Consider the following 24,610-nt stretch of genomic DNA (forward strand, 5'->3'; position numbering starts at 1 on the left):
GCCTCTCAACACCAAGTAATATGGGCACCATCTGCATGGCTGATTATTTTTATGTTGGCATTGGTCTTAAATCTATAATGGTGCAGAGAGCATGGAACAAAGGCATAGTTAGCATGGAGGGGCAATGGGAAAGAGGGAGGATGAGCCACTTGCACAGACAAGGGGAATGAGGGGAAAGGGGGGATGGAACTAACAAGATGAATGTTTAACATTGTGACCCAAGGACCTCTTGATGCTAGCTGGCAGAAGGGTGCATTAGGGTTACAGGGATCCCCTGGGTCTGGTATTTACATACTAGTTCCCTCAAAGAGTGTTATGTAAGATCTCTACTGAAAGCCTGTGTCACACTAGTCATCATAGTCTTTGTGAAGTGTATGTGCAAATAATACGTAAGGAGATGTGTGTGTGTGTGTAGGAAATTATATTCCTTTAAAGCCTTGAAGATAAAGACAAGTCACCTAGCAGTGATGTGCCTCAAGACAGATTGCTGTACTATATAATTTCTTCTTTAAATTGAGTCTGGTCTTGCAGGTAACTATTTCAAATATCTCCAATTTAATCTACATACTTGACCATTATTAGTCATGGCATCGTAAGATTACAATTTCTAAGCCCAATTTCTACATTAGTGTACATTTGATTTCAAACAAGGTAGTTGATGTGATCCTCTATCACAATAATTCATTTGATACAAACTTGACCGATATTTACAGTTAATCCTTTCCTTATAATCTTGAAAAAAACTAGGTAATCTGTTGCTAAGCTTTCTGTTACAGGAAAAATTTATTTAAAATATATCATCTTCAATTACATTGGTTACTTCATAAACTCTAGAAAGTTGATATTCTAATTTTAAATCATATAAATACAACTGAAGCTCTGTATTACTTATTCGGTATCCTCTTTGAGACTTTTGAATTTTGAACTAAATGTATATTTCTAAGTGTTTCCAGACTTCTCTGTTTGCAAACTTTTGCAACATGATTCTATTTCTTGCAGATATGGCAGGTTTGACCATACGTTGGACATTGTCTAGGTTTGTGCCTCTTTCCATAACTAGACCATTCTTTCATATGCTCATACATTTTAACTATAATACTTTCACTCTGTTTTCCTCCCTAGACTTGTTCTTTACTTTTTCTTATTAAGTCAGTATTCACATCTATTTGTTTTCTTTCTGAAATGTGCAATCACTGTTGATTAAGTTCAGCAGTTTGGCAAATTCTCCTTTTTTCCCCAGATTTAGATCAGGCTCTTCTAACAGGCTTTTTCTTACATTGATACCTTTTATACCCATCTATATGTGTCTCTCTCTTCCTCTGTCTTGTCTAATTAGATTGAAAGCTCCCTGAGGCAAAGACTATGTCTTTATTATGTTTTATACAGTACTTATAGCACTTTTGGGTGCTTATTAACAAATTATCATAGTTTTGTTAGCAAGGATCACCTTCCCCTCTCTATTCATGACACAACTTGGTTCCCAAAATATTTAATTATGAGACCTGGAACCACCTTGAGATACATGTGTCAAAATTAGAACTGATCAAATCATATTAATTAGATAATTTATTCAAAATTGCTGACATTTTAAATAAAATACTAAAAAAATTATATTTTTCTATTATTTACTAAGTCCCAGTCAAAATTCATGCATCCAGCCATCATCCTGGTGGCTCCAGATCTCCTGTGGCTACTGTGTAATATTAGTAATTCCCCCTAAAGTCTGGAAAATATTTTCACTTGCATTTGCTTTGTGTTAAGCCAATATAAGGGAAAAGGATTGCACTTAGTACTGTATTATGCTGAAAATGTCCTGTTCTCTTCAAATCATACACTTCCCCCCTCCTTTGTTCCATTTGCCCTAGCATCAGAGTAAAACCACTCTTTAGAGAGAGAGAGAGAGAGAGAGAATCCCCTATGCTCGCTTATTTGTTACAGACAAAACTATAAGTAACTTATTTGAGATTTGCTGGAGATCTTATGGTGTAATTTGACCTGAAGGTATTATATTTTCTATCATCAATATAATCCATGCGCATAACTCCCCTTCACATCAATGTATGTTCCATAATGTGGATTGAGAAAAGTATTCCTTTGTATGTTGGAAGCAACAATACACAGATAAATACACACACAACAACGAAAGACTATATCTCAAAGAAAGCTCCTAGAGAATCCTGACACAAAAGGGAAATAACTTCATTAGAAACTTTAGTACTCATTCAGGAAGAAGACAGAGTTAAAACCCTCAAATATTTCTGAAAAATATATTTAGCTGAAGCCAATCATTCTTCCCCTCAGTATAAGCCTTACATTTTGCTGAAATACATTCTTCAGGCCTCTTTCTAAATACGCTGAAGTGTCACTGTCCATAATTTCATGACTGCATATTAGGAAACCACATACAAATCTTTTTTGGGCATGTCTACATGGTGCCTTAGGATGCACCAGAAAGGATGTAAATTCTAATGTGCACCAGCGCGTTGCACACTCAATGGCCCATGTGAATCTTGCTGGCATGCACTAAAAATTCCCTAGTGCACATTAGCGTAGTTCTGAATGAAATGGGACTACATTAACGTGCACTTGCGAACCTTTAGTTCAGGCATAATTTGATAGGAGTTGGATGAACCTCTAAAAGTTGTCACCCAAACCCCCATCTGCGTCCCTGTTTTTATTTTCATTTTCTGTTCTTTCTGTTAGATGCAAACAAAATTGCCCCCAGCCAGTTCTGCTCCTTCCTACTCATCCAGTAAACAGTACAAGTGATCCTGAAAATAGCCATTTTTCATGTGGGCATTATTTTCTTCCTGAAGAATAAGCTAACCTTACTTGGGTGGGGAAATAGAACCCAGTATTTGATATTCACTTATTCAAATCAGTCTGATTCACAAGAAAGGTGTTGTTTGGTTTGGGTGACTGTATAGGCCAAAGGTCTGTCAGTCTGACATTTTCTCATGCATTTCAGCTTGATCAGGTCAGTACACTTGACTGTTCAAGCGCAAGTGTAATATATATGTCAGATTCAAATGCATGACTTGCCACATCCCAGTGATTGAAAGAGGGGAGGTGCTTTATTTTCTTTAAAATTTGACCTTTGCAAAAAATGTGCCAATTTGTCAATAAATAGCTACTCCTAACTCATTGTCTTTTATACTTTTCTCCATGGAAATGATTATCTGATACAATGAAACAAAAACAGCTAAGTGGGACCAATCTGTTCTGAATAATCCAGGGGAGTCCCTCACAAAAGTACACAATTGAGTCCTTCACAAAAGTACAGCCATAATACACAGATGAAGAGTTGAGGTAAGCTTTACATTCTCAAAGTCCTCTAGCAAAGATCTAATATTGTGCTTTTACTTTTCACACAGCCAACTTCTGAACATCATGTGGCAGGAGAGTGAGGTACATGTAGAAAATTTTACGTCCTTGTAGTGAAAGACTATATTTTTAAACTTAAAAGAAAAATGAGTTCAATACTGAAAGTTGTAAAATATAGGAAATTAAATATATTATTTTCCCTAATTTAACATAATTTAGACCCAGTGCTGCGAAAATAGCAGTTGATTACAAGAGAAGAGCCATGATATATATTGTAAATGAAATAGTTACATTTATTCCACCAATAACAAGCAAAGCAGATCCAGGCAGACTCTATATATAATCTGCTTCTTAGCTAAGGAAGCCCTCCATTCAGAACTACTCACATGATTTGGAAGTTTAGTTTAAATAATCTCAGTAAAGTTTGGATATTTTCATTTGATAAATTTGTCATTTATTACATTATTAATCAGTATTAGGGTGGCGAACAGCCCTCTCCCATTAAAGCCAATGGCAAAATTGCCATCAGCTTCAAAATCAAGCTCTAAAAACTGAATGTTTCAAGTATTTTTGGAACTAACAGCTTCAGATTTGTTTTAGGTCAAGATTGGGGCTGAGAATTGAAAAATTGATGTTTTCTGCTTCTTATGTTTTTACATTTTCTAGTATGGTTCAGTAAATTCTAAAGACCCATGTTTAATATATGGCTATTAGGAAATGCTTGACTGGACTCGCCACCAAAAAGGATGGGGATAAAAGGTCTAGACTCATTCTGAGTTCCACAGGCCACACAACTGAGTAGAGCAGAATTGTAATAATCTCAGCTCCTGCTGAAATGCAACATTTCTGTGGGGAGCACAGTTGGGACTCTGGGCTTACCCACAGCCCCCAAGTGTTTGTTAACTGTGTCACACAATGAGAGTTTGGACTCTACAGAAGGCATTTTACCTAGCCAGATTCAGGTTCAGGTTTCTGTGCAGCAGTGGCTAACATCACAAACATCTAAAGCTGAGCAATGTCCTGAATTCCTTACACTTCCATGAGCATTACTGAGATCAGCCACTGTAGCAGGAGAAATACAGAACTTGGGAATGGCTGATGAGTAAAAGAGGAAATGACTTTTAGTAGTTGATTTTTAAGAAGCTTTATATTATGATAACCAAAGCTTTGGTTGTTTATCTTAAAATAGAGCCCAAATCACCATGAACAACAAAACGATATTAGAAACAATAAAAGCCATCTTGTCTTCTCTTCAGGAAGGCTGCTGCACTGGGGTGTCACAGCACAATGTTATGATGTGATGACATTTTGCTAGCATGAAGATATCTTGGGGACGTTTCTAGGCCATGAAAGGTTGAGGGGTCAGATTATCAGCTGGTGTAAGGAACTGTAAATTGGGACAGGAGCAGCAGAACTGCCACTGAATAGAACAAAAAGAAATACTGGGATAGGTCGCTAGAGCAGACTTCCCACTGTGAAATATTTATGACCTATTGTTTTTGTTGTGGCACAAGTCATGAGAAGGTTGCAGCACAAGAACAAGCATATGTGTGAACTGTTTACATACAAATTAGCAGTAGAGCACAACCGTAATTGCTAAAACACTAGAAGTACAACAACTGTCTGTACAAAACAGTCCCTTGTAACCTTGAGGCATCACAACCGGACATAAATGCTATAGAATTATTTTAACTTTAAAAGCTTTACTATACACATTCTCCCTTGTGCACAGAGTTGTTCCCTATAATGACATGATAGCCAATAAAAAAGTAATAGCTTTGTGCCTTTGTGCATACTGGTGAAGTATTTGACCTCACATATTACAAGAAATGAGTGAGATTTAAGGCTTACAATGTTTGAGCCTCAGTTTACTGTAGAAAAGAAAACACTGATGCTGGTTGCCTTGACAACACTGGGTAGCTGCACCAGAAATCAAAGGAAAATGCAGGACCTTCTGCTATGTCAAGGATTGAAACGTATCCACCAAATTAGGTTAAAAGAAAACGAATCCCACAGCAAGTCAGTGTTACCAGACCTACACAATATTAGCTATCACTTCTGATCATGGACCTTGTTATAAAGATAATGAAAAGGCCAGGTGGTTTCTACATTACAGCTCAGAGTAATAGGAAGAAAACAGCAAGGGATACAGTAGTGACTGCTCAAAAGTTTCCTTTTTTCCTAGGAGATACTGCAAGTCAATTCAGGTTCTGAGAGAATCTCTTCTAGTGGGAGGAGTGTTTTGTAATGGACTAGCTTGATTTCACAGCGGGAGCTCACACAGCTCTCTCTGCAGGGAATATCACTTTTAGCAGTGAATAACACATGGCATGTTCTTAAATAATGAGCGTAAATAGGAATGATCAAAGTGAAGCTATCTTTTAAACAAAAAGAAATCAACATCTTTCAGCATATTTTGCCTTTATTTCAATTATTATATCACCCAATAAAGATTTATTCTCAGATCATCACATCTTGAATGAATCCCTCCAGTAAAATACTATTTCTGTTCTCAGACAGATGTACTTCCTAAAGGTTATTCCTTCTCTGGCTTTCTACTGACCACACAATTTCAAGGCTCCATCACAAAGAAAACATTTTTGCTAATGAAACCTAAATCATTCTCTTCTAACTCTGTGCCCCATGTAAAGGGCTGGCTTGAAACCATATGAGAAGAATGTATTATATAGAATACAAAGATTTGGAGGACAGTCATAACGTCACTTTGATATGCTAGATTCTGCACTGTTTCCTGCCTCAATTGAGTCTATGGGTAAGATGAAAAGGAGGACTTGTGGCACCTTAGAGACTAACCAATTTATTTGAGCATAAGCTTTCGTGAGCTACAGCTCACTTCATCGGATGCTGTAGCTCACAAAAGCTTATGCTCAAATAAATTGGTTAGTCTCTAAGGTTCCACAAGTACTCCTTTTCTTTTTGCGAATACAGACTAACATGGCTGCTACTCTGAAACCTATGGGTAAGATGAGACTGCAAATTTTGCCAAACACCTGGAGCAAAATTGTTGTACCCATGAAGGTGAAACAACACAAGGAGTAGTGTGAGAATCTTTCCCTAAGTGTTCGTGGAATGGACTCAGTGAGAAAGACTGGATTATCATAGTTAGCAAACACAATATACTGTATACAAAATCTGTAACAGAGTTTTGCCTTAAGATATTTTGAGGGAGCTCATTTGTGACCGGAATTATGGCTTTTTATTCTTGCCTCTTATAGAGAACGATACTAAGCAGATCTTAATCAGTCACCAGCCCCTTCTCTAGGACCCAACAAGCCCTGCTGCAGACAAAGGGTAATAATTTGTTACCTATTGCATTAAAATGGAATATCTGTGTTTTGACCCAATAGTGAATCTCTGTGTTGAATAACTTAATTCTCCACTAACCTGCCTCAATCACTGAGTCACTCACTAATCTACCCCATTGGTTCACCGGGACGACAGCAGTAACTTTAAATTCTTCCTTTGGAGAGTCTTGAATGTGAGCTAACCCATTTAAATGAGTTGATTTCTTCTATATATTTTATTATTCTTATTATGGGTTGAAGTTATCATCTGGGGAGAGACCTTATCTTCCTCTGTCCCAGTACAGGTATCAGTGGGCTACCTAAGGTAATCCCATGGAGTCCACTGATATATGAAAATCAGTAGCCCAAGGAGAACTGTCTAATAGCAATGCTTGATTTGGTATACAATATCAGTGTATAAACACACACAGGCTGCAAAACTAGTGAATGCTTGGAAGAGCTACATCCACAATCTCTAATGGATAAACAAAAACGATCACATTTGTTTGAATATTAATAGTTCTAGACTTGCATTTAATTTGTTAATATGAATAATGACAGAATTGTCATTCAATTTAAGAAAACCCAGAAACATGCCTTATGTTTTGTAAGGAGGATCATCCTGTAACTTCTATTACCCTTCCAAATAGAAATAAAATGCTGCCTGAATTATTGCATAAACAAAGTTGATAAATTCATTTTTAATGGTTAATGGTAATTGCTCATACTTCCTAAATACAGTAAAAGCTTTGTTATCTGGCATGTTCAGGGAATCGGGGGGTGCCAGTAAGTAAAAATTTCCAGTTAACTAAGAGGGATGGAGTTTGGGTGCAGGAACGGGCTTGGGGCAGGGAGTTGGGGAGTGGGAGGGGGTGCAGGGTGCCGGATCTCGGCGGCGACCTGTCCCTGCTGCTCCTAGGCAGAGGCACAGCAGGCAGCTCTGTATGCTGCTCCTGCCCCGCTCTGAGCACTGGCTCTGCAGCTCTCATTGGCTGAGAACTGAGAACTGCAGCCAATAGGAGCTGCAGGGGCAGCGCCTGTGGGTGGAGGCAGCAGGAAGAGCCGCCTAGCCGCACCTCCACCTAGGAGCAGCAGGGACATGTCACCACTTGTGGGGAGCTGCTCCAGATGAGCGTTACCCAGATCCGGCACCCTGAACCCCCTCCCGTACCCGAACCCCCACCCTGAGCCCCCTCCCGCACCCAAATTCTCTCCCAGAGCCTGTGCCCTACACCCCTTCCCACACTCTCAACCCCTGGTGTCCTTCCCTCCGCCTAAGAGCAGTAGGGACATGTTGCCGCTTCTGGGGTGCCATGCAGAGCCAGGTAGGGAGCCTGCCAGGCCCGCACCAACTGGACTATAAACCAGTGAAGATCAGAAATGCCAGTTTATAGAGTTTTCCGGTTGGTAAAGTGCTGGATAACACAGATTTTACTGTAAATGATTATTTAAAAAGTTTCCAAAGCTAAATCAAAACCAGGAGAGAAAGAAAGTCATATTTGATGCTACAGAATAATCAGTTTGGATAATACATTAAGGGAAAATATCTCATCAGAGAGCAAAAAACTTTAACTAGACAGCAAGATTTAAATATGAGAAGTAATTTGAAATATAATCACAGTGAGAGGCTTTGGGGAAAATCTCCATTTGAAGATATATCTCTGTGTTATGCACATTTTAATTTGATGCTTTCATCCATTCCATATGGATTATTGTAATATGTTGATTCAGTTTATGTTTTTTACTATGCTTCACGCTTCAAATATTGGATTGAGTATATCTGAACTGTAGCTGCTACTTTACCAAGATTCCATCCTTTTTAAAGGAGAATTGAGTTTCTCAAGGGTGGAGTTGTAACCTGATACACTTCAGTAAGGAACACTAAAACAGGTTAATTCTCTCTCTTTAATCCTCAACATGATAAACAAGGTGAGTTCCTAAATGGGAAACTGAGGGATACAAAGTGGAGATGCTGAATGGAAAATCATCAAGTGAAACAAAAATTGCCTTATAAATTTAAGCAGATATAATGCACATCAGTGGAAATAAACCTGACTAGAAAGAAATAAACCTGACTAGTATTTCAAACTTAACCACCTCTAGGATTCTATAGGTAACTTCAATATAAATGACCAAAATGACAGATCTAAGTTTTATTTTATAGCGTATGAGGCCTAGAAGAGACTGGGATAGGCAAACTGGTATAAATTGGCATATGGCCTTTGATTTCAATGGGACTATCAAGTTTGCATCAACTGAGAATCTGGCCCAGGGTCCCGTCTGACTCAGACATAACTCTACTGAAAATCCCCCAAGGTAAGTGCCTATCTGACCTAGGGGGAAATTAATTCCTGACCACACATATAATGATCAGTTAGCCCCTGAGCATGTGACCAAAAACCAGCCAGCCAAGCACCTGAGAGAGAGAATTTTCAGTGCCACCTCAGAGCCCTGACCCTCCCCATCCTATGTGCCATCTCTAGCTGTGACCATCCCTCATTCTTCAGAGGAAGGAGATTAAAAGAAACCCAACAGAATACACTGGGGGAGGGAAGGGGGAGATAAAATCCATTCCTGACCCCTGGAGATGGCTAGATGAAATACCAAAGTATGAGCTTTTAGGACATATGACATAAACCAAAAGTGATCTCCAACACTGTTGAGCCTTGTCCCCCCTTACCACCACAAGCAAGCCCATCATACAATCACACTCATAAATTTGTCCAGCTCTCTTAAAACTAAATAAATTGTTTTCCCTCACAACTCCTATAGGGAGACTGTTCCAGAATCTCATCCTTCTGATGGTTAGATACCTTCTTCTAATTGTCAGCCTGAATTTGTTCGTGGCTAGTTTATATCTAGTTTTGCTTGTGCCAGCATTCTCCGTGAACTTTAATAGCTCTTCACCCTCCCTGCTATTTACCCAACTGATGCATTTATAGAGAGCAATCATATCCCCTCTCAGATGCTTTTTTGCTAAACAAGCCAAGCTCTTCCAGTCTCCTCTCTTAACACAGACCCTCCTTATCATCCAATAAGCTGTTCTCTGTACCTCTTTCATTTTGAATTCACCTTTCTTGAACACAGGTGATGAAACTGTACACAGTATTCCAAATTAAGTCTTACCAGTGCCTTGTTCAATGGGATTAATACTGCTCTCTACTGGAAATGACTCACCTGATACATCCTAGGATCGCATTTGCCTTTTTCACAAGTGTTTGACCTTGAACTTTGTACTATTAAATTTCATCCCATTTCTGTTATGGGAGTCTTCAAGGTCATCCAGCTCTTCCTGCATAATATTCTGATCTTCCTCTGTACTGACAACGCGTCCCAACTTTGTATCAGCAGCAAATTTTATTAGCACACTCCTGTTTGTGGCAAGGTAATGAACAATTATATTGAATAAGATTGGTCCCAAGGAGGAGGAGGAGGAGGAGCCCCACTAGCAATCTCCCTCTAGTCAATAATTCACTTTTTAGCACAACCTATTGCTTCCTCCCCTTGAGCCAGTTCCTTATCCACCTTATAATGCTTGTACTGATCCCCTTCTTTCCTAATTTAACTAATAATTTCCCACATGGTACCATGTCAAATGCTTTACTGAAGTTCAAGTACTTAAATGTGAGTTTATCACACAACCTTAGACTGTGTTGTAAACAACATTAATGGCACATGGACGTCTGAGGCATAAACCCTCTGAATAAATACGGTACTTCACCAGTCGAGTTAAAGCAATGTTCGTTTAATGCCAATCCTGTTTCATGGTATCGTAGGAATAGAAATGTAGATAAACTGTAAATAGGTTCAGTTCCGATCCTTACAAGCCTGGCATTTGAAATGTTCCAAAGATGCTATTATGAAAACAATTGTAATGGAACATACTGCAATCAAGAGCCAAACCTCCATAGTCTGGTATCAACCAGGGGTTTATGAGAATTAGTGGCAAGACTGGTAATAGAATATTGAGCCTTTCACCTTTAGATTGCCGCTTCAAATCTAGCCCTAATGGAAGTAGTGAAAATAACTGTTTTAAGCTGACAGGTGTTTGGTGGGTTTAGTAGAGCTGGTGGAATACTTTAAAAAAGCGGATTCATTAATAATGTTTTATTAAACTTGTGTAATTCAGTTTACTATGACTCATAGACTCACATTATTCATTGTTTGTGAATCCAGTTTCATGCATTTTAGCACATAATGTTTATTCATACGAGAAGCTGGTTCTTCATTATTCACTATTCCCCTATTCAACAAGCGTTAGTCATCCAACAGGGAGCAGAAACAATATTTAGGTGACCGACCACACAATGTGTATAGTAAAGAGCTGTCAAATAATCCATATGCTGAACATTATTCATCAAAACTATTCAGCAAATACTTACAAAGAACAAATACATTCCAAGAAAAATGAAGATGGAGTCATGAATTGCTTCCTAGTCAAAAAAAGGCTAAATTCTTAAGACTATTATAGATACTGAACAGTCCAGCTCTAATAATTAGTTCTCAGATTGTAGTCCATGGAGTTCCCAGGGTTTGCAGTGCCCTTATTAGGGATGAGCAGAACAAAATGTTTTTCAAAAACAAGAAAGGAGGGTGTTATAGCATATCTTCACCTCTGTGGCACTCTCTCGCGCCTGGATATGGCATTGCAGGGGATTTTGCTGCTAGTGCCCTTGGTGGCCACTTTCTCAGCCATACTAGGCCTGCTTTCTCTGGGTCTTCTGTGGCCAATTAGACCTCGTCAAAGGCTTTCTGAAAGTACAAGTACATCATACCCGCTGGATTGTCCTTGTCCACATGCTTGTTGATACCGTGAAAGAATTCTAATAGATTGGTGAGGCATCATTTCCCTTTACAAAAGCCATGTTGACTCTACCCCAACATATCGTGTTTAGCTATGTGTCTGATAATTCTGTTCTTTACTATAGTTTCAATCAATTTCCTTGGTACTGAAGTTAGGTTTACCAGCCTGTAATTGCCAGAATTGCCTTTGGAGCCTTATTTAAAATTGGCATTACACTACCTATCCTCCAGTGATCTGGTACGATGGCTGATTTAAGAGATAGGTTACACACCACAGTTAGTCATGGGAGTCAGCTAACTGTATCCATGAAACAGCATCTCTCTCAGCTAACTGTTCAGTGCCTCATATGCCATCTACTGTGTTCTTGCTGGTCCATTCATCAGTAGAGCTCACTTTTATTTCACCTTATTGGACTGTGTATATCAAACCCCTACCCTACCAGTGGGCCTGATTTTGCCTGGCTTTGAGCAGTTCTCTCATCTGCGCCTACCACTGTACTGTCTTTCAAGTATTCTCAGGTCCCATGAAATCAATGACTAAGTCACCAGTGGACATAACATACAGTAGGGATTGGATGTAAGTGTGATCTACTGGAAGCTGATGGCACTCAGCAACACTTTGCAAGAGATGATCAAACCCTCATTTGCATGGCTGCAAGACAGAGTCATAAGGATCTGATCCTAAAAGTTGCTAAGCACCTCAGTTTCCAAAGGGAGTTCAACCCAAGATCAGGTTACAATCATGGCTCAGTGTCCTAGGTCACCACAAAACCTGTCAAATAATTGCCTTCTCTTCTCAGTTGCTGAAAATTTCCTTGTGTGCACCTCAGAAATCAACCATTTTGCTGGCACTGCTGTGCTTTATAATTTGCCTTCCTTAGTGAAGTTCAACAGCTCCGTAGAGCAAGAGGTTGTGTGGGGATCTGGGGGAGCTGACAGTGGCCTAACAGGCAGTGGAATCTGTTAAAATCACATGGAGGTTTGCAATAGAAGGTACCTGAATAGCTGAGAGCCAAGATCCACTAAGCAGAGGGCAGTAGTCTACATGGAGACGGATGGTCTGGAAAAGATGGGTCTATAGCCGGCTTGGAAAGGGACGGTCATCAAGGAAGCTCTGGAGACCAGTGAGGGGTTGTGGGCCGGAAATCTTTCATATTATGAGTGGTTTTACAATCAAAGCCATATTGTTTTCCTCTTTACAAGGAAAGCTTTAATAGGTTATTTGCGAATACCATGGCTTTTTCAATATTAATAAAACTTCTATGATGAATTAGACAGGAATATGTAAATTGCTTTTCTATACATTTTGCATTGTCATCATTGTATTTTTAACTAATTCCTTTATGTCTCGATGCATTTACAGTCGATTCAGGCACTACTGAACCAGTTAGTGAAGGAATCAAAGTTTCCAGAAACTGCCAGTTATACACCAACATTTCTCAACATTTCTTAATCCACATTTTCTCAAGCCTGGAAGTAACTATTTCCTATTTTCTACCCTCATTCACTAGTGATGAGTATTCTCATTTTTTAAAAATGTTGTTTAGTTTGCTATTTTACTCCAAAATGAAACTGCACTACAAATGTACAATTGAGCCACAGGCTACTGTACTTCATGGTAACGCACTTTTAGGCTATGTACACACTCCAGCTTAAGTCGGTATAAGTTGTGTTGCTCAGAGGTGTGAATAAACCACCCCCTGAGCGACGGAAGTTACACTGACCTAAGCACTGGTATGGACAGCACTATGTCAGAGGGTTCTCCCACCAACATGGCTACCGCCACTCACAGGGGCTGGAATACGTAAGTCAACGGGAGAGCTCTCTCCCGTCGGCTGAGAGTGTCTGCACCACCAGTGTTACAGCGGCGCAGCTGCACCATTGTAAGCTCTTTACTACAGCCAGCCGCAGCCTTCCTCTGAACTACCCTGGAACACATACTTGCTTTCTCTCCCCCGTCACCCGTTTTTAAAATATATACCTTTCTACACATGGACAGATCCAGAGTTATGGGATAGCCCTATAGAATTGAATAGAGATAACGTCAATGGTATAGAAATGTAAATGTAAAAGATTACAGAATTTAATTAATAGAGAATAATAAGTTTTTCTGAACCATCCTATAAATTGTATAGCAGGGCTATAATTTTCTATTCAATTCTATAAGATGGTTGAAAAAGCCTAGAGAAAGATTACCATTTTCGATAGGACTTAGCCATAAGAGCAGGCTCAGCTAGACTGCATGGATAAAGATAGGTAGTCTCTGCGGCCCTCTCCTCCATTAAATATGAAGGTAGCTGTGGCTACACGTTCTAGAATGCTACAGATCATATTTAACCTGAAGATGCCTCTCCTTGGCTACCCTTGCTATAAAAGTCACTCTCTGACCAGTTGTAGACAGGAAATAATTGTTTTGGGGATTCCCAATGAAGTGACTAATCCTGCTATCATTGAGATCAGTTGCAGAACTCCCATCCATTTGAATGGGAATGGGATCAGGATTGCAGTACGTGGGTAGGCAATGCTCTGGCATAGAAAGGGGGGCCTCCATCTGATGCCTTTGAAGGGCTGAGTGGGATTACTAAACAATTTAGAACATTACTGGGACAGGTTAGGACATCTGAATCCACCAAGTTCATGTAGATCGTGTTACTGCCACAACTACTAATGCACATGAACATTCATATGGCTGATCTCTTTGTGATCTCTCTTCCCATTCTAGTTTTGCTTTTGCAACAACATACAAAACAGCTTCTTCATGACTGTATGGTGTATCTTAACATAGTGACAAATGTAAACAGTTAGGGATGGTATATTAGTGATATTATATCAAAAGGATATAATACTCAGGATTCCATTAATGCAAGTAATATAGATAATTTAAAGAACTTCTCAGTATTGTTTCAAAGAAATTCCCAGTAATTTTGGTATGTTGAAGTATTTAGCAGAGAGAAGAATCAACCAGAGAAGACCAGCAAGAAACAGGAGAAAAGGGATATTTCCGAGCCCAAATTAGGATATAAAACTCAAACTTTTGTTACTGATTTCAGTGGGAGAACTGGGTCCATACAGTTATACACTGGGTCCATACTGTACATACAATATTGGTAAGTTATGAATTTGGGGGAGAATGGCTGGTTGGCATCTTTTAATATTGCTGAAATAAATTGGGCTTGGAATGCTTCTTCGAGTGGAAAATAACTACTTTCTAAAAAACAGGGACAATCCTTGGCATGTACAAAATCAGAGATATTCCCAAGAACTGGTGATGACTGAGAGTCAGGGGGACATGACTAAAGATGAATAAAATGTTTCCCATTCAATGAAGAAAGTTACAGACTTACACGAATGTGGTTTTGTGTAACCACTCTAAATCTGCCAGTATTCCATATGATTTTCAGAATGAAAGAAGAATTCTGAGTGAGAGTTACCTGCTCAGATGTCAATAGTAATGTTAGTTTTTCATTTCTTTTCATCATGGAAGCTGTAACTTGTATTTCTTGGGCTTTCCACACACCCCGTTTAAATGTAAAGTGGAATTAGGCAGCTTATTTGTTTAAATAACATGCTCTCAGGGTATTCACCTGGGAAACATGGCAATTTTTACTTGTAATTTTGGCAGTTACTTTGGCGATTGAAGTATTGAATCCTATGTTGAAAAGGGAGTGAGCAATTTGTATAGATCATGCCAGAGGGTGTGACTAAAGATATTTAAGTACTCCATCAGATAAAATTTGCCTTTGTATATTAATAAAATTATAAATAATCAGTAATAACTTATTTAGATGTGCTCAGTTCTCAGATCCCAGTTTGAGTTTGCAGGGCTGGCAGTTTAAAATAAAGTATTCCTTCTCTGTAACATCACCACCTGTGATAAAGCATTTGCAGATCAAATTAAGCCTTCCATGACACCTGCACAGCCCCAGTGCTTTTTATTAGCTGGTATAATTGATTGGAACTTGCTAAACAATTTCTGTGAATGAGACACAGGAAGGCATAGCATCCGGCTCACTCTCTCCAGGCTGTGTTAACAAGAGTAAAAAGCAGTAAAGCAGTAAAAAGCAGTATCTTTTTTCACCGAAGTGGCTCTGAATACAGGGAACAGGTCGGTTGAGTAAGATGTTATTTTTACATAATCACTTTCCAGAAAACCTCACATGAAAATTAAAGTTTTGCTTTAAATTAGATGCTGGCTCTAGTGAAACTCCAACCACAAAGATAAAACTTCAGTAGGACACAATGATGTATTGGGGGAGGAGGGAAGAGAATCACAAGAGAAAAAAAGGATATTTCCCTTTTGCAAAAAAATTAACCTCTTCACCTTCTGTATACTGACATTAAACAGACTTTTAAAAGATTCATCCAAGAATATTTATCCTCAAACTGCATACACTTGACTTCCTAGATACCAAATTAGTTAATGTAACCTAATATACCTAATATACATTTATGCATCTAGAAGCATTATTTGGGATACCTCCAGTTTCCATCTCTGCACAAGCATCTGCATAAATCTCAATCAAAAATTATGGGCTTGATGGAGGAATTGCTGGGTGATATTCTAAGGCCTATATTATGCGAGAGATCAGATTAGATTATTGTTGAGTCCCTTCTGGTTTTGTAATATGTACACACCAATGTAACACCAAAGCTAAGGAAGAAAAATCTAAACAGCAGAATATATCATAAGAGACAATATTACTGTGTGTGTGTTCTAAGGGCATGAAACTCATTGGCCCAGAACCACAGCTGCTGTAAATTGATCAACTTCTGTGGAGTAGAGCATCACCCCATTGTGTTTATTGCAATAGTAAATCAAATGACATTTGGGAAATGTAAACGTATCTTAAATATGTCAGCAGGTTGCGCAGCCATCTCATCCTTTCAACACTTGAATGTAATTAAATTACTAATATCGTACCTTCCGGAGAGGTTTGAGCTTGGTCTCCATTATAAAGTCATATTTGCAGAGTTCACAACAGCGCGTGTCTGAGCTTTTAATCCACTGGTGCAGGCAGGCCTGATGAACAAAGCGCAGGGTCCCTGTACAGCGACATGGTGTGATGAGAGGGCTTTCATCATCTCCCTCACAGTGACAGATCCTGACAGGGAGGACAGCAACAGATAGTAAGGGAGCTTTCCAAGGAGCAAAGCAAAAACACTGGTTTATTTACACTGCTTTTCATTCTCAGACTTGACATTCATAAGACTCAGGGTATATGACCTTCTAGATTAGAGCCCAGAAATACATTCCTCATTCCCTTCTGACACTTTGAATTTGCTGTGTGATCTAGAGATGAATCAGTAGAAATTATACTCAACCCCCCTCCCTTTGTATGACAAAACCTTTAGGGCCTAGTTCTGTCACCCAAACTCATGCTGAGCAGTACCTCACTCTGTGAGTAGTCCCAGTGATATACTCTGCAAGAGTGACAGAATCAGACCCCAAGTTAAACAGGCAAAGTATGAAAGGTATAGAAAGCCTACCCTGAAAATGGCCCAAGGGATAAGGGAGACAGACTTGTGGATATCTTTAGCGTTCATACACTCCCCTTGGGAGAGGCTGAGAGGGGATTGGAAGAGTCACAACCCTGTCTGTTCTCCTTTCGTCTCTGCCCCTTTTGAGGTAGGTAGCTGCACTATCTGGAAGCACAAAGAATACAACAGCAGCCAGCCTGGCTATGTCTACACTGCTGCTGGAGCGAGCTTCCTAGCCAAGACAGACGAATTCATGCTAGTGGGGCTTAAGCTAGCATGCTAAAAATAGCAGGATAGAAACTACAGCTCCAGCAGAGACTTGGATAGCTACCTGAGCTCACACTCAGAGCACTGAGTGAGCTTGAGAGTCCAAGCTGCTATTTTTAGCACACTACCTCAAGCACCACTAGCTTGAATCTGTCTACCCACGCTGGGAGGCTCCTTCCCAGCTGCACTGTAGATGTACCCCTTGAGGGTGTTGTGTGTGCACCCTGTGGGGACTGGCCACAGACTGATTTCTGACTGGTAATGGGATAAAGAGCTTTTTTTACATTTGGATCTCTGTTTCAAATGTTTTGGAGTCAGTAGTGTCCTAAAGGTACTATTATTTGATGTCTTTTCTGTGGCCTACGTCAAATGATTTGGTGATCTCAGTCAGTTCTTAGTAAACATCTGTCCACATTAAAAACCGAACCAAAAACCACAATAATCAGAACTGGTACTTACTGACACCTTTGTTGACAGTGTCCCTAGAAAGGCTAAGAATTGTTCTGCAGGTGAACAGAGGACTTTGCTGTAGGGCTGTTCATTAAAAAGAAGTTTAATTTCAACAAACACTCACAAAAGCTAAATGGATGTCCTAAATGGCAAACTGAAAAAAATAAGAAGCCACAAGCAATGCATCAAAACCCAAACCACATCAACCTCAAAATAGAGAAGTGGTAACCACGCACTTAGTTCTTCAGAGACATGTGAAGCTTGCAACAGGCAATTAAAATGTAGAAAAGGAACACTTTGTAACTCTTCTGCAAATTCTGTCGCTTGTATGAAAAAACCTAAAGAAAAACTCTTGCCGCAATACACAGACAACTGTGTCCAGTGTGTTCCCTATGGGGGCTGTCATGCTGTATATGTTTTACACTGGGGAAGCTGGGAAGGAGCATCATATCCATCAGGATACATGAACACCTGACATGAATTGTGAGAAGGGCTAGCAAAGTCTTGAAAATATGTTGATATAACTATTGACTACAACAGTAGCAAATACGCTACCTAGTCTATTGGCAGAAGAAAGAGGAAATTTGAAAGACAAGTAAGAGTTGATTTATGCCAGAAGTGCCATTGAAAAAACTCAACTCCCTTCCGTATCTTTCAACAGCCTGGCCCACAGCCATGAGAAAATTAGTCTACAAAATGAAAAAGCAGAACAGAGTGAGTCTTCCAGATGTACAGCCAGAAATGAAAACGCAACTTAAAAAGAAAACAGTACATGAAATTGAGAGCTGTCTCCGCAGTTGGTTCAGTCAGTGATCTGATAATAGTGCCAATGCACTACTCAAAGATACAAATCTTCACTCATGCACACCACTTTAGGTTTTTGTACATGTTCAGGCAAGTTCACATTCTACAAAAAAAAAAATCCATCCGTGTTCTAACCTGTGCTAGCCCAGCCAAACTTGACAAATTGAAGCCTCAGCTATTATGCGTCCTCACTGTACACTGACTTTTTACTCAAACCCTCCCGTAAATAGGATTCATTTTTGTAAATGAATAAACAGCTATTTTGATACAGCACACACATTCCCAAGAGTTGATTAAAGTTTTGTGAATGCAGTTATGATCTTACCTCTTTGCTAATGATAATTTGTAAGTCTTACTCTTTGCCAGTTTAGATAAAAGTTTTCTCTGTCTAAAATGTTACATAAAAAAGCAACATCACTTTCTTTTTAAATTAAAACCATTTCCCAAAGGGAAAATACAAGGCTTTGCTCATTTTAATTCCAGTTACATATAATTTATTTTACAGCATTTAAGCCATTTAGAAATTAGACAACTAAATTGGGTACCCAAGAGTCTTTTTCAACCATTGTTGAAATCGTTTTACATTATTATAAAAGCTAAAATATAAAGCTAAAATTCCATTGGGATCCGCAAATAAAATGACAGTACTACTTTGAAAGGAACAAAACTATTCTTCAGTAGAAACACTTAATACAAAACACTATCTGAAATATAAATTAAAAACATGCAATGAGAAAACAAACATTCTAGCAATAGAAATGATGACTCTAGAAACAATTTTCACTATATTAAATGCTCTTCTCTTCTGTATATTTTTGTTCTGTTTGTAATTTATTGACCCATAAAAGATTGGCTTGGAATGAAGCACAGCACGTCTTGCCTAAAGACAGAATAAGTAAGTGTGAATGTTTGGCTTAGGAGGATTTGAACCAGCACAGCAATTGACCAGGCCTACCACTGCCCACCTACACTGGTCATAAATTTCACCTCATGAAAGATTTTCTTCAAGGATGTTGAAAAAAATATTGCATAAAATAATTATAGCTGGAGGGCTCACAATAGTTATATTTAAAGCTGCCAAAGTTTTTCCATTGTAGCCCCCCATTTTCTGATGCTCATAACTTGCTGAAATATCAGGTTGGCATTTTGCAGGCCTGGTCTCTGCCTAAGGATTTTATTTTTCTTCTATATATCCTTCTTTTAAATACAGCTGTAGCTAGCTCTCCAGCTATAATTCAAATTTTACATACATGTTATACACACAATTATATAATTTAATATATAAATATATCATTTGATTCTATAAATATAAATACCCCATCGCCACCCTTGAAAAATTTGAATATAAATTGTTTGGGCACTGTTGAGATGAATTAAATGGGGAAAAAATACTCTCCCCCTCCCCCACCCCCCCCAAAAAAAGTTTTGCTAATTTTTGAACAGGCCTGATACTGAATTGACTGTGCCAAAAAAAACAGGCTGAGCTCTTGGAAGGGTCCTAAAGGGGGAGTCCCAGTTCCCACTGACTTCCCAAGCTTTAAATTTGGCAGACAGTCTTCACTTTGGAGAAATTATTTTGACTATACTGGGGAAAATTAATTACTTGGCTGTGTTAGAGTCCATTTAAAAATCACAATTTGAAAGTGCAAAGAATTTTTTTAAACAATGACAGTTCAATGTTTTAAAAATACATGGACAGAGAACTAAGTTGGCTACAGTGTAAAAATATACACAGTGATCGAGGCAGGGCTCCTCAGGAGATATGCCTCAATGATTCAATTGCACTCTGATAGCAAGTGGTTTTATAAATATCTTGTAAGATCCACAGGACAGCAACTTTTAATTATGTATTTACAATTATTTCCAAATTATAGAATTTATCCTTTTTCTTAGAAAAACAAAATTAGAAAATACACACACACACACACAGAGGAAATTCCATATAAAATACTATATTAAGAGTATTTACAGTTGCATAGTTAACATTACTCCTTGTGCCTGTGCATTATATGAGTCACATATTCATAAATTCATAGATTTTAAGACCAGAAGGGTCCATTGTGATAGTCTGGTATGGCCTTATGCACAACACAGACCATATGACTTCCTCGAATTAATTACGGCTTCGAGCCCAATAGCTGTGGTTGAACTAGACCATATTTTTTAGAAAAACATCCAATCTTGACTTAATTTCAGTGACAGAGAACCCACCACAGCCTTAGTAAGTTGTTCCACTAGTTAAATACCCTTACTTTTAATAAGTTATCCTTTATTTCTAATCTGAATTGTTCATCTTCAACTTCCAGCCATTGGATCTTGTTATAACTGTCTGCTAGACTGAAGAGCCCATTATCAAATATTTGTTCCCCATGTAAGTACTTATAGACTGTATTCATGTCACCCATTAACCTTTCCTTTGTTAAATTGAGCTCTTTAAGTGTATAAGGCATGTTTTCTAGTCCTTTAATCAGTACTGTAGCTCTTTGAATCCTCTCCAATTTATCAATATCCTTCTTGAATTGTGGGCACCAGAACTGGTCACACTAGTGCCAAATACAGGGGTAACATAACTTTTCTAGTCCTACTCGATATTCTCCAGTTTATACATCCAAAGATGGCATTAATCCTTTGGTCACAGCACCACATTGTGAGCTTAGGTTCAGCTGATTATCTGCTATGACTACCCCCCGCTTCTGAGCTTTTTCAGAATCACTGGTTAGAGCCCCTGTGATTGTGTCGTCTTCAGAATCCACGACAAATGACAGGGCAGGCTCGACTAGAATGCAGAAATCTAGTCCCCTCTTCCCCCCCGGGATTTCTTGCAACAGTCTTGTTAAGCCCATGGGCCAGCACAGACAGCCCAACAGTCTTTATGTAGCAAAGCAAAGAAATAGTCCCAAAACCAAACTCAATAGTCCTGTGTTGGCCTGCTTGCCTCCCTCACTCCCTCTTGAAGGCTCCTGCAGTCTCTGCAGTGGTTCTGGGCTGGCCCTTTCCTCAGGGAGCAAAGGGTAGGAGGTCTGCTCTTCTCCATCATCAGCTCATTACTGAGCTCTCCTCTTCCTTTTTTACCTGCCCCTTCATTATCTGACAGCGAGTGCACATGTGGCTGAGTGGGTCCACAGCAGCTCGTTAACCTTTGATGGCTCACTGTGGGGTTGCTACCCCCATCACAATCCCCCATCCCATAAGTATGGCCTATATTCTTTGTTCCTAGTTATCTGACCTTACATTTGGCTTTACTGAAATGCACACTGTTTGCTTTCACCCAACTTACCAAAAGAACCAGATTGCTCTGTACCAGAGGCCTGTCGTATTCATTACGTACCACTCCTTCAATCTTTGTCTCATCTGCAAACTTCACCAATGATTATCTCATGTTTTCCTCCAGATCATTGATAAAAATGCTCAATAGAATAGGGCCAAGAGCTGATCCCGGTAAGACCTCACCAGGAAACACACCCACTCAAATTGGATTCCCATTTACAATTACATTTTGAGTCCTATGAGGCAGTTTTTAGTCCATTTAACATGTGCAGTGTTGATTTTGCATTGTTCTAGTTTCTTACTCAAAATGTTATGCAGAACCAAATCAAATGCTGTACATATGTTTAAGTACATTACATCAAATTACTGCCTGATAATTACATAATCATAAAATATTTCACAAGCATAGAATTGTTTCTACCTTTAGACACACACACACACACAGCATCTGGTGGAATGATATGCTACCTTGTGTGTATGCAAGACAGAATCCATGAAAATTATTTATTTACAAAATGTGCTCCTGCAGAGCCCAGATTTATTTGTTATGCACCAGGAAAACAATTATGAACAATTTCAGTATTGTTTCCATTTCTTATTTTCCATATTTTGTGAAATTTTCTGCAATATTTTATACAAAGCTTTTTGCAAAAACTGTTTTCAAAGCTTTTCATTTACTGAAAACTAGGTTTTAAGTAAGAAAACATCTCTCAGTAAACAAAATAAAAAAGAAAATTTTGAAAATAATTTAAATACAAATTTAGAGAAGAATTGAAAGTTTCAGTAAAATTGACAATTTTTCATGGTTTCATATTTTTTTAAAAAGCTATTTTTGACAACTTTTTTTGTGTGAAAAATTTTGACCAGCTCTAAAATATACATGGAAAGATTGCACAAAAACGGAATGTTAACATATTGCATTATGTGACAAATTGAGTGCATCATGTAATTAAATGAATACACAGAAGAGGACACACAGATAAAGTTGTACCTGCAACCTTAACTGTATCATCTTCTGACTTTTGAGGACGTAACGTGCTACTTTAGTTTTATCCTATATATATTACATCCAAAATTATTGTTAAAAGAATATTACTGTTACACGGTCAAGCACTCAAAAATTAGGACACGCCCAAATTAAAATTTCCCATGCAATCTTAATTCATCCCCCTTGTGCTAAGGCATTATGATAAAATCTCCAATTACTTTCAGAAACAGCTAAACAAAAAAAAAAAAAAAATCAACACTAGACAAACAGCTGGCATGGATTTCAGAGTAGCAGCCGTGTTAGTCTGTATCCGCAAAAAGAAAAGGAGTACTGGAACATTTCAGCCCTTATGGTTAAAATCTGGCAAAATTATTAGCAACTGAAAATAGGGTCTTTTAATAGAAACTGTCAGGCAACCTTAATAATAAGTGTCACCACCTTCACTGCCTATAATTTAGAGATATAGATAGGTTGCAATAGGTTTGTATTTTTCCCTTCACGTGCAGGGTAATAATTTTACCCTCATTAGGAAGAATAGCTGTTAATCTCTGCCCTCATTAGCGAGAACAGCGGTTATCCTAACCTGTCTTTCACTAATTATCTTTACACTTCAGTAGTTAGGAAAATAGGCCAATTTCATTCCTGCTTGTGCAGCAAACAACATATTCCATTATCCTGCATCAGTCTTGCCTGCTTCATCCGAGGGACTGTACTACCTTTGGTGAACAGTCCACTCTCATCAGCTGATTTGTGCAAAGTATTCTGAAGGAGCTTTCTCATCTGAGCCAGACTAGGATTATGACTGAATCAGTACATCTCTACCTACATTATCTTCAACCCAGCATTTGCAAGGTAGCATTGGCCACATGAACGACCCCCACAACGGAGACTGCAAGCACTTTGCGTCACCAGAACCCCTGAATGGACTTTACATCACAAAAGATTCTGGATCCATTTGGTACATTTATGTATAAAGCCATATCCACATGCATAATTTTCTCATCAGGGATTTCTGGTGACAATGTAAACTCTAACGTTGGTGACACCAGAATCCAAAGACAATATAGATTTAAAATAGGTTTGTCTTAAAAGGATCGCTTATCCACAAGATATCCACACTCATAATATCCTATAAATTGCATTACTCATGGCTACGTTTTTTAAAAGTTGCAGCTAAGGTCTGCACATGAAATATCTAACTGTGGATGCATTTGTAAAAGAAACAAGAGCAAAATGCCATGCAGTAATACATTTTCTGCACTCATGTGAGAGTGTGGATACACCAATTAAATGCATCTTTGCAAGAATGTGGCCCTTACATTTGTATTTATTTGATCTTTCACACATTCATTCCTATATCTCAGTCTGGGAAATAATAAATCAAGGTATTTCAGAGGATATTTTGCTTCACTGTATTTCATTTAACTACATAGGGCCAAATTCTTCCCTCATTTACATCTCTGCAAGCCCATGGGACATTAACAAAGCCTCTTTGAAGTTCTCAGGATATATCTCACCACAGCCAGGGATGTGAATTGCAGCTCGTGTAGATGTACCCTCCTAGCTTTAATCTAGCCAGCTTGCTAAAAACAGAAGTGAGGACATAGCAAGTGTGGGCTTCAGCATGGACTGCACAAGCCTGCCGGACCCTGGTGGGTACACAACTTACATTTGTAGCCCATGCTGAAGCACATGCCAATGTGTCCTCACTTCAATTTTAGTGAACTACCTAGATTAAAACTAGCATGGGTATAGGGTGACCAAAGCAAATATGAAAAATCAGATTGGGGGTGGGGGATAATAGCCATTTATATAAGAAGAAGCCCCGAAAATTGGGACTATCCCTATAAAATCGGGATATCTGGTCACCCTACATGGGCATGTCTATACGAGCTGCAAATCACACCTCTGGCTGCAGTGTAGA

At 38.8% G+C, this 24,610-nt stretch overlaps 1 protein-coding gene across 5 annotated transcripts in view; it reads right to left on the reverse strand.

The window, feature by feature from the left end:
- The window catches only part of MARCHF1 (membrane associated ring-CH-type finger 1), a 462,352-nt gene that overhangs the window by 16,695 nt on the left and 421,047 nt on the right, over window positions 1-24,610 (reverse strand). For all 5 annotated transcript variants that reach the window (XM_037897485.2, XM_043545930.1, XM_037897484.2 and 2 more), the window contains one exon: window positions 16,354-16,534. In XM_037897485.2, coding sequence (XP_037753413.1) covers window positions 16,354-16,534 — 181 coding nt within the window. The remainder of the gene's footprint in view (window positions 1-16,353; window positions 16,535-24,610) is intronic.

This window comes from Chelonia mydas, chromosome 4 (assembly GCF_015237465.2).
Source record: "Chelonia mydas isolate rCheMyd1 chromosome 4, rCheMyd1.pri.v2, whole genome shotgun sequence".
Taxonomy (NCBI): Eukaryota; Metazoa; Chordata; order Testudines; family Cheloniidae; genus Chelonia; species Chelonia mydas.